General features: G+C 30.7%; 2 protein-coding genes across 9 annotated transcripts; one reads left to right on the forward strand and one right to left on the reverse strand.

Moving 5' to 3' along the window:
- Positions 1-204: 204 nt before the first annotated feature.
- SFGH (S-formylglutathione hydrolase) lies at positions 205-5391 on the reverse strand. Its single transcript, XM_068637977.2, has 7 exons — positions 5099-5391; positions 4880-4997; positions 4037-4084; positions 2156-2352; positions 950-1048; positions 805-870; positions 205-570 (listed from the first exon to the last, which is right to left on the reverse strand). The coding sequence occupies exons 1-7, from the start codon at positions 5243-5245 to the stop codon at positions 388-390; spliced, it is 858 nt and encodes a 285-aa protein (XP_068494078.1). The 5' UTR covers positions 5246-5391; the 3' UTR covers positions 205-387.
- A 2706-nt stretch (positions 5392-8097) lies between these two features.
- LOC137830549 (glycerol-3-phosphate dehydrogenase [NAD(+)] GPDHC1, cytosolic) lies at positions 8098-13830 on the forward strand. 8 transcript variants are annotated; one of them, XM_068637970.2, is made up of 6 exons: positions 8132-8262; positions 9146-9746; positions 10691-10912; positions 11322-11569; positions 12408-12547; positions 13472-13830. In XM_068637970.2, the coding sequence occupies exons 1-6, from the start codon at positions 8224-8226 to the stop codon at positions 13596-13598; spliced, it is 1377 nt and encodes a 458-aa protein (XP_068494071.1). In that variant the 5' UTR covers positions 8132-8223; the 3' UTR covers positions 13599-13830. The 8 variants fall into 8 exon arrangements, with proteins under 8 accessions (XP_090161574.1, XP_068494071.1, XP_090161570.1 ...); XM_090305444.1 differs by having other exon boundaries at positions 8232-8366; XM_090305445.1 differs by lacking the exon at positions 8132-8262 and adding an exon at positions 8294-8397.
- Positions 13831-15185: the final 1355 nt, after the last annotated feature.

Below are 15185 nucleotides of genomic sequence, written 5' to 3' on the forward strand. Positions count from 1 at the left end.
ATGTAAAGTCTACTTTATCCAAAACTAATGTGCATTTATTAAGATAATATTAAAATATTGAGTAAAATATGTTTTCACTATAATAAATATGGGAACATCTTTTTAACATAATCAAACAGAAAGATCATTTTCATTTTTGAGTCTCAATATTTTTTACTATTACTATTTCTTATTCATTCTTTAATAAATTATTTAAGATAACTATTGTAATAAAATAAACTTTTCAGTAGAAGAAATAAAATTTCATAGTAGACAAAGGATTAGTTTTGAACTAACATGAAACATGTTTCGTTCCAAACTCAAAAAGAGCCAAGGTACTACGAGAACATTGACTGAGTAGATTCAGCAGAGTTCAGAAAGTAGATAAATCATCAAAGTGCACACAACTTAATTAAGACTAAGAGCTTGAGCATGATGTTGGATGTGATCATCTATGAATGTGGCTATAAAATAGTAAAGGTGGTCATAACCAGGTTGGAAACGTAACAGTAGCGGAACATTGGCTTTTCTGCAAGCCTCTTCAAACTTGTTAGGCAGCAGTTGATCAGGCAAAAATTTGTCATCTTCCCCCTGAAAAGTGGATTAACAGTAACAAATATAAAACCAGCAAAAACTCAATAAGATCATTTAATTATCTGGCAGAAAGTATAGATTTATTCATATTCATGCTAAAACTGGATTTCGTAAAACGTAAAAATCAAGTATAATCTAATAAAACTGACATAAAGTAAAAATTTTATCACTCTTTAAGTCAATCATTCACAAGTATTTTCAAAATAATAAACAAAAAACAAAATATTTTACCTGATCAATCAAAATGGAGGAGGAGACATTAGGAAACTTCGTTACCAAACAAGTGGCATCATACTCCTGCATTTTTCAACTTCTTATTATAATGAAATATAAAGACTGGTTTAAAGCCAACATGCAATTTTCTCATTAAATTTACCTCCCAATCAGATTTCTTGTCACCTAGATAATTTGTGAATGCCTTCTGACCCCAAGGACAATTTATAGGATTTGCGATTGGAGCAAAGGCAGAAACTGACTGGAACAAGCATGTTATGCAAACAAAAATAAGTTAGAATCTAAATAAGTAAATAAAATTTATTTATCATGACAAAGTACAGTCTATATCTTATCTTGCAAAATTATGTTCTACAAATTTCAGAAGGTCACCCAAAGGATGAAATAATTGGTTTGGTTCTAATTTGCAACAAACATAATATGCTATGTAGATTGCAACAAGCATAATATGCTATGCAGATTGCAACAAACATAATATGCTACGCAGATTGCAACAAACATAATATGCTAAGCAGATTGCAACTAGTTCACCTTATATGTTTTTGGAACAATAAACTATAAATGGGTGTCTCCTGAATACATTCATTTCTATCTTATCCGTTCTGTCCCACCATCTTACCCCTCAACATTCTCTTTTCAACTGCACATTTTTCTCTCTCAGTGTACTGTTCTACAACATTCACCACTATAGAGCATTTCAAGACTTAAAAGTATCCAGTACAGTTTTCCTTTCATATAGTTAAACATTGTTTAGTTCATCCACCCAACTACAATATTGTATGTGTTACATCCCCATCCCCTCATAAGATGGATGCGCAAGAATGCTGACTATGCAATTGATGATATAATCCCTAATTTGAGCTTCAAAACAAGGTAAACTTGTATTTTGCTAAGCTTGCATAACACATTACGTGGTCAAACAATTTTGACAGGAAAAAAATTAGCCTTGATGAGTATCCTCCTTTTCACATAATTTGTCTCACAACTATTAAATAGTAAAAGTTGCACAGTAAAGAATAAGCTTACACTTATTAAGACTACCAGATGTCCTAACAAATATGAGAAATCACTAATCCTTATGCAATATACATCATGAGATAATGGCTTAATATCTAAATAAAATTGACATCCCAAGAAATAAAAAAAAGTATTTGCAGACAAATAAAAAAAAGTAATACCTATACAATCAACATGTAGCAGAGAAATTTATGACTATGCACTATCTCAGTTAGGGGAGGTAACTAATAAAAAACCAAATGTTACTTAACAATAAAACTATCCATTATGTTCAGGAAATTCCAATATTTTCAAACTAGTTTTAAGTTTTCAGTTGCATAATCATCAAGACCTTATATTTATCCTGATTTTTCAGGAAGATTGTCAGAGCACCATGCCCGCCCATAGAATGACCAAATATAGAAGCCTTTGATGTTTCAAGCTGTGGAAAATTATCACTCAGAAGCTTTGGCAATTCCTTGACAATGTAGTCATACATACGCCAATTCTTCCATTTCTCTTGTGTGGCATTGACATAAAATCCAGCACCTGTTCCAGAATGTATATGGAATTAAAATATCTTCTGTAAAATTAAAATGTTTATATTGTACATTGCAAGTTAACTCTTTAGCTACAAGTCCATAACAATTAAAATTATTCCACACAACAATCGCATCTTCTGAACAGAATGAGCTTTTTTTTTCTATCAAAACAAGGGGAATGTGTTAGGCCTCTTATAAGTAAATATTATAAGAGAGCAAGGATTATTATAAGTAGAATAACACAAAATGAACGACAAATTAAGGAGGATGGTATACACAAGATATGCTGGATAGTTAAAATGGAGAAAAAAAAGGCAAAGTACCTATAAAACTAAAAGACAAGTTTTTCTGTACTGATATACATTTGTCTATGCTATATTGTAATGAATATTGGGCTTTAAAAGGACAACATGGAAGTATAAAATAAATGAAAATGTTAAGATGGATGTGTCACAATACAAGAAATGGCAGGATAAAAATGTTTATATACAAGAAAAGATTGGTTTATCACCAATTGAGAAAAGATGACTTAAAACCAATTAAAGTGGTTTGGACATGTACAAAGAAAGTGACATGAATCAGAATAGTAGTTATGTTATGACTTGTAGTCATGTGAAAAGGAGGAGAGGGAGACCAAACCAAAAAGGACTTTATAGGAAGTTGTTGAGGAAGATCTCGTTGTAAATAATACTCATGAAGCTTTGGTTTTTAGCAGTGTTTAATGACATCATCTAATCCATGTAGTTCACCTCTCTTAGTGGGACAAGGCTTTGTTTTTATTGTTTGTAACAAAACATTACATTGAAATATATTTCCCTTAGTCAAATTATGATACAATTTACATCATAAGTTAGATATCTAATCTCAAAATACACATAAAGATTACTACTTAGAAAGAAAAAACAAGGAGAAAAACAAAGCAATCATATTTTTATCATGTGAATGAGAGCCACATTCAATTACAAAAAAGGAATAGCCTTAGAGAACGAAAATACATGTTTATTCCCCTTAATTGACTAGTCTCATAAATGAGAAACCCTTATTAGGTTGAGTATTTCTTGAGATCTCTGCCACTACCATGCTGTTGAAGGAATTATATTAGCAAAAGTTCCTTTTAATTACAAATATAAATTCGTTATGTAATATAGAATTGGGTAATTAAGAGTAGTACTACTAGATTCACAATATATTCATTACCAAGAATAGAACACAAGATTGGATCATATAAAATGAAAGGTCGGTCAGCAAGACAAAAACTATAGTAGAAGGAGATAAAACATAACATACATAGTACCATACATGCAATGGCATTGAAGGATGACAGTAACAACACTCGTTTTCAATAGTACTTCTATATGACACATGATTGGGTCATACAAAATGAAAGTTTACCAACTGAGTCACAAACAACAGTGGTAGAAGAAAACAGAACATCCATTATAAGTCTAGTATCATACCTTAATGGCAATTTCAAAAAATTCAACATTCTCATATGACAAACAAACAACAAACTTAAAAAATAAAAAACAATCAACAAGACTAACACTATGGCGAAATATGAAGCTGGCCAAAGCTTGAGTCTGGTAATTTTCAAACAGGCCCATCCCCAAGCCCAACCGAGCCAGGCCCAAGGTTAAGGTCCAGCCTATTCAAAATTCAAAGCCCAAATGTAACGGTCTCACATGGCATACCTACTCCAAGGTCCCAGCTGTCGGCTTCTCCTTCCACATTCAAGCCTCCTGCATTATCAAGTTAAAACTGAGAACATATATAAAAGCTTAACAACAAAAGGAAAAGTAGAAACTCCATAACCAATTAACTATAGTAGTTAAAAATATATATTCTTTAATTGCCATGCTCCCTGTACTCGCATTCCAGTCCTCTTAATTATTTTTCTGTTTTTCTCCCTAAAATTTCCCTTTTCATGTCAGAATTCTCTTCTAAGTGACAACATGACTGAATAGATATTAGAAAATATGCATTGCTTCTTCACATTAACTAAAATCAAACTCTACCAACCTACATCAAAAGTTTACCATTTTATAAAGCTCAAATAAACAACTTCAGAGAGTAAAATGAAAAAATGAAACTACAAAGTATCAAAACACAAAAATTTCAGCAAACATGCACAATGCTTCTTACCATGGACAAAAATAAAATCTCCCATAAAAATATATCAAAAGTTTACAAATTTAAAAGGTTCAATAAGTAACATCCGAGACCAAAATGAAGAAAAAAACAGTGAAGAGACCAAACACGAAAATAATTTCAGGAAGATGAAAACGAAAATATCTACTGGTTTAACAGACATGCAAGCAGAAATAAATAATCTTGATATGAATTTTAAGTGATTACTATAAAAATTAACAAACTTATCATACTTGAACGAAAGTATAAAACACCTTCACACTGTCCATGCATTACTTATTGAATATGACATTACGAACAAAAAATCACTTAAGCCTGTTTAATCAAATTTCGCAGCTTTATTTGGGGAAATCGTGGCAAAATGAAAAACTAAAAAACAGATTTACTTGGGGAAGTGTCGGGGGCAACCAAAGCAATGCCCTCAGCAGCGGCGGCGCGTTGAGCACCGGACTTGACTATGAAGTTCTCGTCGGTGCATGTGAGGCCAGAGAGCCAATAGAGAACCTTTTGAGTCACAGGATGATGAGATGATGAAATGAAGGAAGTGTAAAAGGGTGAATTTGAATGAATTGGAAAGAGAAAGGGAGAAATTGAGAGGGACTCACTGGGAATTTGTGAGAGGGAGAAGGAGAAGGAGGGAAGTAGATGTGGAAGTTCATGGAGCAGCCGAGAGTGGGGCTGAAATGTTTGAACCGCTTGTTGTAGCCGCCGAACATCTTGCCGCTGCTAATCTCGGTGGGTTTCGTCTCCATCGCGTGATTCTGATTAGGACACTGGAACAGAGCAAGAGGGGTTCTATGTCTTCATATTCATAGTTTATAAACACTCTTCACTCCTGAGATAATAGGTGGGTAGCACATAGGCCCAGACTAATCAGACCCAAAAAAAAAAGTTAGACAAATGCTTCCTACACTCAATCATTTTTAACCAGCACCCAACATATTTTATTAATTTCTAAAAATGCCATTTATTCTGAAAGTAAAAATCCAGAATTAAAAATAATATATTCTGGAAAAATATATCCAAAAGTGATTATTGAGTTTCGGAAATAAAAATCCGGAAATAAAATTTAAAATTTTATTTCGGACAAAAAATCCAGAATTGAAAAATAAGACATTCCAGAAAAAAAAAATCTGAAAAAAAGATTATTGTGTTTCAAAAATGAAAATTCAGAAAAAAAAAATGAAAAACCCATTCCTAATAAAAAAATCTGTAATATAAAATTTCGTTTCAGAAAAAAAATCCGAAACACATATTTTGAAATTTTTTTTTAAGGATAATTTCATCTTTTCCGTTAGAATCGGGTGCATTGATATGATGCAGGAAGCAATTGCCAAAAAGTTAATATATAAAAAAGGCCCATTTAAAACATATATAAAATTAAAAAGGCAGTTTCTTCCTGCACCCCACAAGGTTGTGCAAAGACAAAAGTGTCCCTATATAAATTGTACTTTATTTTTTATATTCTGGATTATGAAATCCGGTAAATTTTCGGATTGGCACATCCGGTAATCTCCTGGATTGATGCTTCTGGTAGTACATGAATGATAGTGTTAATCCAAAATAAAAATATACAAAACATCCATAATTGAAAAAACCATTCTGGATCCACCAATTCGTAATTCAAAATATACATTCCAAATTTTGAAATCCAGAATTGAAAAAAATCATTCTGGATCCACCAATCCATAATAGAAATTAGGCTTTCGGATTCAGCAATCTAGAAATCAATAATTTATGCAAACTTTGCTTCCAAAACACCCCCTCATCCTCCAGAATGCAACATGGTTCACTTCCGGATGGATGAATCCGTAGCACATTCCCAAATCCCGAAATTATGGGGGTCAGTTTCAAAATTTACAAAATTGTGAGGGTGTAGGTAAAAAAATGTAGGGGTGCAGTGCCAATTAGAAAAAGTGTACAAAAGATGACTAGACATAAAAAAATAATAATGTTATAGGCCCATAAAACTAATAGCAAAAGTGTTTATCAAATTCTAAAATTGTAGCAACTTCACATATCCAGAAACATATTAATTAAAGTTTCAAAACAAGCAAAAGCAACAATCCACTTAGCACAAATTCTCCTTCCACCTCTATATCTTCCCTACATCTTCATATTAATTATTAAAAGACACTTTTTAGTTTTAATTTTTTTAATTAATTTTAAATAAAGCATAATCTCATATTTTAGTTCATCTCCACACCTTATACATTCTTTCGAATCATAACATTTTCATTCTTCTTCTTTCCAATCATAACATTTTCATTCTTCTTTTATCACCGTGTTTTGAAATAACAGTTCCATCATTTAAACGTGTGTTAGAGAATTGATGAAAAGATTTATTGTATTCGATGTTCCCTAGTGCAAAAATATTTTGTTTTCTTAAAGTTTTGTATTTCACATTGTTGATATATTTTTTTGAGCTTTGTGGCTTAAAAAAATAAAAAAAATAAGCGAACGAAAACACAGTTATCACCAGTAAAAACACAACAAAATTCATCTCAATTACCAACATTCATCGTTAGCCACCACCAATTGTCACAAGCAACCACCACTACTTGACAATGATGAAAAAAACACCATATTCTTCAAAAAAAAAAGATATTGTTTAAAATTAAAAAGAAAAACATAAAAATAAAAAAAGTTATTTTTTTTAAAAAGTATGAAGATAAAGAAAAGGTATGGAAGAATTTGCCTCCACCTAATTATATAAATGTATAAAGAAAATTGTACAATATCCAGTCCATAAAAACATATCCAAAACACATTTACTAATGCATGTTTTAATACTTTTTTGCCCCCTTCCGATTTTAGTACAAATGGTGACACGTGAAAATGTTATAGGTAATTACACCTTAAAAAGTATAAGATGTATAAATGTTGACCTTAGATGTTATACTTTTTCCTTATCTAGATTATTCTAAAAACAACTTTACTTCTTTCTCTACTTCCTTGTAATTCATAATGAAAAAAAAGTAGACAATAAAATTAATTAATTATTTTTTACATTGATAAAAATTATAAAAAGAATTATGATTAATTTATTACATCTATTCTAGAACGTATGAGTATTGTAATAAAACAATTTTATTATATTTTCTATGGAGTACAATTTAACTTTTGAATTTAAATTTATTCATATTTTAAATTTTAATTTTAAATAGCTTTTCACCGAAACGTTTATTATAGTGTAAAAATTGTAGATTGTTTAACCATTTTTTGTTAACTTTTTTTTCCATTTTTTACGAGTCTTGATATGAAACATTCCATTTGAAAATAAAAATAAAATAAAATCTAAAGTTCAAAAAATTAATTTAGCAAGTTTATGCAATAAATAATATCATGAATACATATTTAAAGAAACACAAATATATAAAATCAATAATTTATAAACAAAATATAAAAAATTGAAAAGTTGGACAACAAAATGACCAAAAACTAACCAAAAGGTGTAAAAAAACCTTAATTGTTATATATTCACATAAAGTAAAATATTAGAATTCCATAAATATATTTATGTAACATTGTCATTTTTTTCTTATCATAATTTTGGCTGAATTTGTTCATCCCTACTTAGCACATGAGTTTAAGAAATTGTTTTATGCTTAGTTGGTAAGAAAAATTTCTTACTGAGTGCCAATGAAGCATGTCACATGGAGCATGATGAGCAAAGTCATCTCATATTAATGAATCACCTTGGGAAGTTGGCAACAGCCACAAACCTTTAATGCATGTCTATGGGCTTCAACCATACACCTTCATTATAGTACACCCTCTTCTCTCTTTATCTCTCTTATCTCTTTCTGTTTATGACATGACCAATGTGAACAAGCTGCTTCTAGTTTCACTCCCATCAATGGTTTTTCCTTTGTATGTTTAACTTCAGTCACATTTTGGTGCAGTATAAATTCTCACTTAATTTTCATTCTTCCTTCTGTTTCTTGTGTCCTTTATTTCCTTTAACAAGTTCAGTTCTTGCATTTAAACTGAAGAAAACAACCCTTTGGTTGAATAAGCATAACTGTTCCCACAGAAAAGTTATGGGTATTTTGTATTCTGCTTTGTTTTTTACTGGTTGTGACTGCTTTTTAGCTGGGTAGATAAACAACTCTAGACGGAGAAATCAAAGTTACATTAGTGTTTGAATTTTATATTTTTGTTTTTTCCCTCTGGTCTTTTGGCATGTGAGCTGTCTAGAAAGCCAAAAGGGACACCTTATTAGGTAATTGTATGATATATTTCATTCATTCTTCTATTTCAACTAAAGTTAGGAGTGGAAGTTTTCTGTCGAAATCTGAAAATTAGTTAGTTCAGCTTTTTGTCCACGAAGATCCACCAAAAAGATTTGATTTTGCAGTTTCTTTTGCATCTTAGTGGTAACTCAAACCTATGATCAAAAGGGTCAAATTGGGTAGTTGAGAAAGAGGAATGTGAAGGGTCTAAGATTTAGGGGGGTCATATAGGATTCTGTGATGTGTTTAGTTTGTTTATGGGCATAAAACCTGGATTAGAAAGAGGTCACCCGTTGAAAAGTTCATAGAACTAGAAGCAAAAAAAGTGTTGGAGATTTCATTTCAAGGCTTGTTTTATGCATGGTGGGAAGCATCATGGAAGTAGTTTGTAATGAATACTCAAATGGCTCTGTTCAGGCCTGCAATGGTTCAGAGGAGAAGCTTGATGATCTTCGCAGCCTTGTTGGGAAGGCTGATGGTGATCCTTTGAGAATTGTGAGTGTTGGTGCTGGTGCCTGGGGCAGTGTTTTTGCTGCTTTGTTGCAAGATACTTTTGGCCAATTCCGCGATAAGGTGCAAATCAGGATATGGAGAAGGCCAGGGAAGACACTTGATAGAGCAACAGCAAAGCACCTCTTTGAAGTTATCAACTCCAGGGAGGATGTATTGAGAAGGTTGATCAGACGTTGTGCTTATCTGAAATATGTTGAGGCCAGGCTTGGTGATAGGACTCTTTTAGCTGATGAGATTCTGAAAGATGGATTTTGTTTGAACATGATAGATACACCACTTTGTCCATTGAAGGTGGTCACAAACTTGCAAGAAGCTGTTTGGGATGCTGATATTGTGGTTAATGGTTTGCCTTCAACTGAAACAAGGGAAATTTTTGAAGAGATAAGTAAATATTGGAAGGAGAGAATCACAGTGCCTGTGATAATCTCTCTGGCAAAGGGTATAGAGGCTGCATTGGAGCCTGTTCCCCATATTATAACTCCCACAAAAATGATTAACCAAGCAAGTAAGGTTTTTCTGCTTATTATCATGAGTTATCTTTTCTCCATTCTTCTGGCTTCTTTCTTACACTTGAAAGACAATCTTTTTTCTCGTGCACTTGATACAATAGAAGTAGTAAAGGAATTCCACCAAGGTTTTAAGTTGCATTTGCCTTCAATTTTGTTAATCACTATACAACCGCAACTGTGATCATCCCAACTGCAATTTAAAACCTTGGGTTGCATGAGCTCTCATAGCTTCAACTTTGTACTCTTGTGGTAAAGATATCATTATTAATTAGTAAACATGGTTGGTTTTGTACCATTTTTTGTTATCACTCTGGTTGGATGTGGTAGGAGTTAGAAAACATTTGTCTCTCAGAACAAGAACTGTAAAGCATTGAGGACACTTTTATGTGTCAAGGTTCAGGGACTCATTGATATCTTACTTCTTGAATAACTTTTCATCTTTTGACCAGCACAGCTAGAGAAGAAGTCTAGCCAAAGAAACTTCCGCAGCATTATTGTGAGTTTTATTGGTGGAGACAATGTTGTTTATTTTGAATGAATGTGAAACTCAACCATCCCCGTCCACTACTAGTAACTTCATTTCACTTAAAGTTCTCATTCATATTTAGGTATACTACAGATAAAGGATAATAAATAACTCCCAAACTTCATTATAGATTTTAGCCTTTAGAGTACAAAGTGAAGCAGTAAATCTTGATTCAGAAATCAACAGCAGAAAATATGATAAATGCATACAAAATATACTATGAAGTTGTTTACATTTCAAAATTGATTACTCTGCACTTACCCTCTAAAGTTTACAACACACCTTATAGGAGGTACTGCTATTTGTGATCTATAACTTATTTTATACCAACCAATAGAAGCTAGTAAGTTGGTAGTATATCTATTTCATCTACCCTTATTCTCAACTGTTTACAATGTATATATACTTTGATAGCTGGAGTGCCTATGGAGAACATACTTTATCTTGGTGGTCCAAATATTGCCTCAGAAATTTACAACAAGGAGTATGCCAATGCTCGAATATGTGGAGCTGATAAATGGAGGAAACCTCTAGCCAAGTTCCTACGACAACCACATTTTATTGTCTGGGATAACAGTGACCTTGTCACACATGAAGTCATGGGGGGCTTGAAAAATGTCTATGCAATTGGTGCAGGTAAGCTTCAAATTAGATAGAGATTGTTTGGAAAAATTTCTCCATAAACACTTCCAGAAAGGAAAGTAAAAGGATAAAATTGAATAAGCTTTTACATAAGCTAAAGTTGGTTTAGGCAAATCAATATAAATTCTCTAAATTCATAATTTTAAGCATAAGCTAACTTTATCAAAGACTGGTTAAGGAATTAATCTTCACCAATAGACATACACAGAAGAATATATTGTATATGCAAGTTCAAATATTTGATCATAGCTCTGCAACTATATGATATCTAATGGTTATGAACTTTTTAAGAAGTCATATAACAGAAGAGTTATTTTTATTGCGTATTGCTGTTGCAAATGGAAAGTGGGAGCTTTTTTTACTGTGATAATAACATCCCCCTTATGTCCTTATTATTTGTCAGGTATGGTAGCAGCCCTTACCAATGAGAGTGCTACCAGCAAATCTGTATACTTTGCACACTGCACATCAGAGATGATATTCATCACTCACTTGTTGGCTGAAGGACCTGAGAAACTTGCAGGGCCATTATTGGCTGACACTTATGTCACTTTGCTAAAAGGTCGTAATGCATGGTATGGCCAGATGCTAGCTAAAGGCGAATTAAGCCCAGACATGGGTGACAGCATCAGTGGCAAAGGAATGATTCAGGTATGTATGTTTCATAATTTCCTCAAGTGTTCTAATTGCACTTTGGAATGTACAAATACTATAATATGCATTAAAAAGTGAATATTAGGCACACATATAATTCCACTTTCAGTAATTTTAGTTGTTGTTCAGTGGAACTTTTGTATGCTATTATGGTTTTAAGCATTCCTGCAATTTCAATTTTCAATGGTACATTTATTGTTCAGCTTTGAAAACACGAACTGGTTTTTCCATTCTTAAATGTTCAGAAGGATAGATGTGGCTTTGAATTTCTTCTTATCAACGTTTTTACATTCTAGTCAGTGATCTACAATGGGACTTCCCTATGTTATCATTGGCATTTGAGGTTTAAAATCTGTAGTTGGATTCAAGTGAGCATTAACAGATGGAAAAATTCCTCATCTGGTTTGACATATATGATATTGATATTTCATGAAATTTAACTCTAATTCAACCTCACAAAACCGATTTAAGATGAGGTTTGGATCCACCTCAAGTCAAAATTGAACATTTTGAGTATAAAATTAAGGAAACTCGATAGCAGATGACATAACATACCCAACAAACTTGATTAGGATAGGTTCTGAGACCATCTTAAAATAGTAAGATTTAAATCTGACTTAATCTTTGTTGGTTTAGTAAGACAAAGTTTGTCTCCACTTATATATTATAATCCGTCATATCGGATCAAAGAAGTTGCATCAGCTAACTAGTGTGGATAATTGGCCTTTAAATGCTTTTTGTTACTTTAGTTGTGGATTTTCTTAGTTTGTGAATACACAATATTTCATCCTCATTGAAAAATTTCTGATTATATGATTGGTGTTTATATTTGTAGGGTGTCTCAGCAGTGGAGGCCTTTTTTGAACTTTTAAGCCATTCAAGCCTGAATGTGTTGCACCCAGAAGAACACAAGCCGGTTGCTCCTGTTGAACTTTGCCCCATCCTCAAGACACTCTATAAAATATTGATATCAAGGTAATTCATTTCTAGCTCATCACATTGAAAACTAATTATTTTTATCCAAAAATAGATACATAAAATAACATATATTTTCTACTTAATGGGCATATAAAAGTAGAGGTTAATTATGACTTAATTATTTGGTTAATTGTGTAAACATTTTCTACTAAATAACCTTTAACTCATTAATTATGTAAATATTTCTACTTTTAGACATTTCTAAGTCTCTCAATTGAAATACTCAATTACTTTCAAATTTATACTTTCCAAACAATCCAGGACACAAGTGTTAATATTTTGAACTAGTTTTTATTTTAATTTTAAAAAGAATGAAACAATGGATCTTGAATGGACTTACCTATCTTAATATCTCCAAAAGAAAGTCTCAAAAAGTTTCATTACCAAATCAATTTAATCCAAAATTTAAAAATCAGACTTTGAAGTCATTTTTTTTTTTCATTTAAATATTTTATATATTTATCTTCACACAAATTTTTATATAAAAACTCTCAGGTTAGACATTACTATAAAATTTAATATCTTAGATATACTGACACCTCAAGTAACAACAATCATCTGTCACAACATAAAAAAAATATTATTAAAAAAAATACAAGAAAATATGGAGGAATTATACCAAAACTTGTGTATCAAGAAAAACGGTACATTGGTACTCCATATTTATCAATAAATAATTTTAAGAAAAAAATTAGATGAAAGCATATTATATCAATAAAAATATTCTCAATAAATAAAGTCTAAGTTAACAAATTTATCAGCACGATGTGAGAAATCTTAAACTTGATTTTCACACACAAAGTAATTAAGACAAATGTTCTCCCTATTACATCACAGCTTCATTATATTTTGGTCAATTATAATATGAAATTTGGAATGGAAGACATTATTTATAGTATTGATGCATTTTGCATTTAGCAGGGAACACTCTTCATCAGAAGCTATTCTTCAAGCTCTTAGAGATGAGAATCAGAATGATCCTCGTGAACGCATTGAGATTGCACAAAGCCATGCTTTCTACATGCCTTCACTTCTTGGACAACCATGATTCTTTTTTTTATCTTGCCAAAATTTCCATTTCTCAATGTTTTACTTCTATGCAAATGAATTCTTAGTTATGCCTTAGAACACAGCATTTTATGATGGATTTTGCAATTCATAAGTATAGATCTTCTGTTAAAAAGAAATCTAACTTATGTGAGTCACTTATTTTAAGTACATTTTTTTTTTATATTTCATTCTTTTTTTAAAAAAAAAATATTATTATCTTTATTGCAAGTGTATTTTATGATGTTTTAATTCATTTTCCGTAAGCATTTTATTCCACTCAATGACATCACTTTTAAGATTTTTTCTTTTTGTAAATTTTTCTTCAATACAAAAACAAAACCTTATATCACTCGCATTCTAGTTAATATTTTATTATAGAAAAATATTATTTTTATTCTTTTAATCTAGGGTTTTATAAGACTAGACCCTAAGTGTTAAATTTTATCTAATGTGATATACATGTTCTTATTTATAACTGTGTCTTGATCTTTTAAAGTCTTAAATACTCGTTACGATAGGATCGAAATAGCTTTGATAACATGTTACGAAGTGGACTTTAAGCTTAATTCAATCCCATAAAACTGACTCATAGGAGTGAGGATTGCACTCACTTATATGAATTGTCCTTATCTCTAGTGGGATTTCCATCATTTATAAATAAGGGCTACAAGATTATAATAGAATTTAAATTACTGTTTTCATTTTTATATATAAGTAAAATTGTGTTTTTATTTTTTGTATATAATAAAATTTATAAATTTACGTCGTTATTAATTCAGTAAAATTATAATTATTATAAATTTATAATACAATATTTATAATAAAGGACACAACAAAATTTTAAATAAAAAATCTAAATTTGTGAATCTCTATACATTTCTTCTTTCATAATCTTTTATTCCTTTTTCAGTCTCAACAACTCTTTCCATTATCATCATTCATGTTCACGACTCTTTTTTTTATTTTTTCAATAAATCAAATGTTGATTTTGTGTCATTTTCTCGAGTATCTTGTTATTTTCTTTATAACAAATATTTAGAAGACAAAAAAAAAAAAAATTACACAAGAAGTTTCCTTTTCAAATATCTTCTTTCTTTATTTTCTTGCCTCTCTTTTGATAATATTTTAATTTATTTTAAAATTAATTATTGTTTCTATCATGATTTGTTTTTATAATCAGTTAAGATTCTAATCCTAATTTTTATTCCATGATTTTGTTTAGTTGCATATCTTAACAAACAAATATTTATAAGACTTAAAAGATTACAAGATGATAATTTCCTTTTCAATTATCTGGCTGGTAACTTCAAAAAAAATATCTTAATTATTAAGTTGATTTTTTTTTGTTTTTTTATCTAGATTTTTTTAATTATTCAATTATATTTTAAAAATAACAAGATTTGGTTTTGGTAAGTTTAAAAAATATCTAAATTATTAAAATTTGAATTTTTTTTTGTTTTTATCTAATTTTATATAATATTTGTTAATATATGTGATATCAACATATTATATTTCTGAAAATATTTTAAATTTTTTAAATGCGAATTCTCTTTATAAGAAAAATAAAATAGTATCTTAATTTATC

Source organism: Phaseolus vulgaris, chromosome 7 (assembly GCF_051622355.1).
Source record: "Phaseolus vulgaris cultivar YP4 chromosome 7, ASM5162235v1, whole genome shotgun sequence".
NCBI classification, from domain to species: domain Eukaryota; kingdom Viridiplantae; phylum Streptophyta; class Magnoliopsida; order Fabales; family Fabaceae; genus Phaseolus; species Phaseolus vulgaris.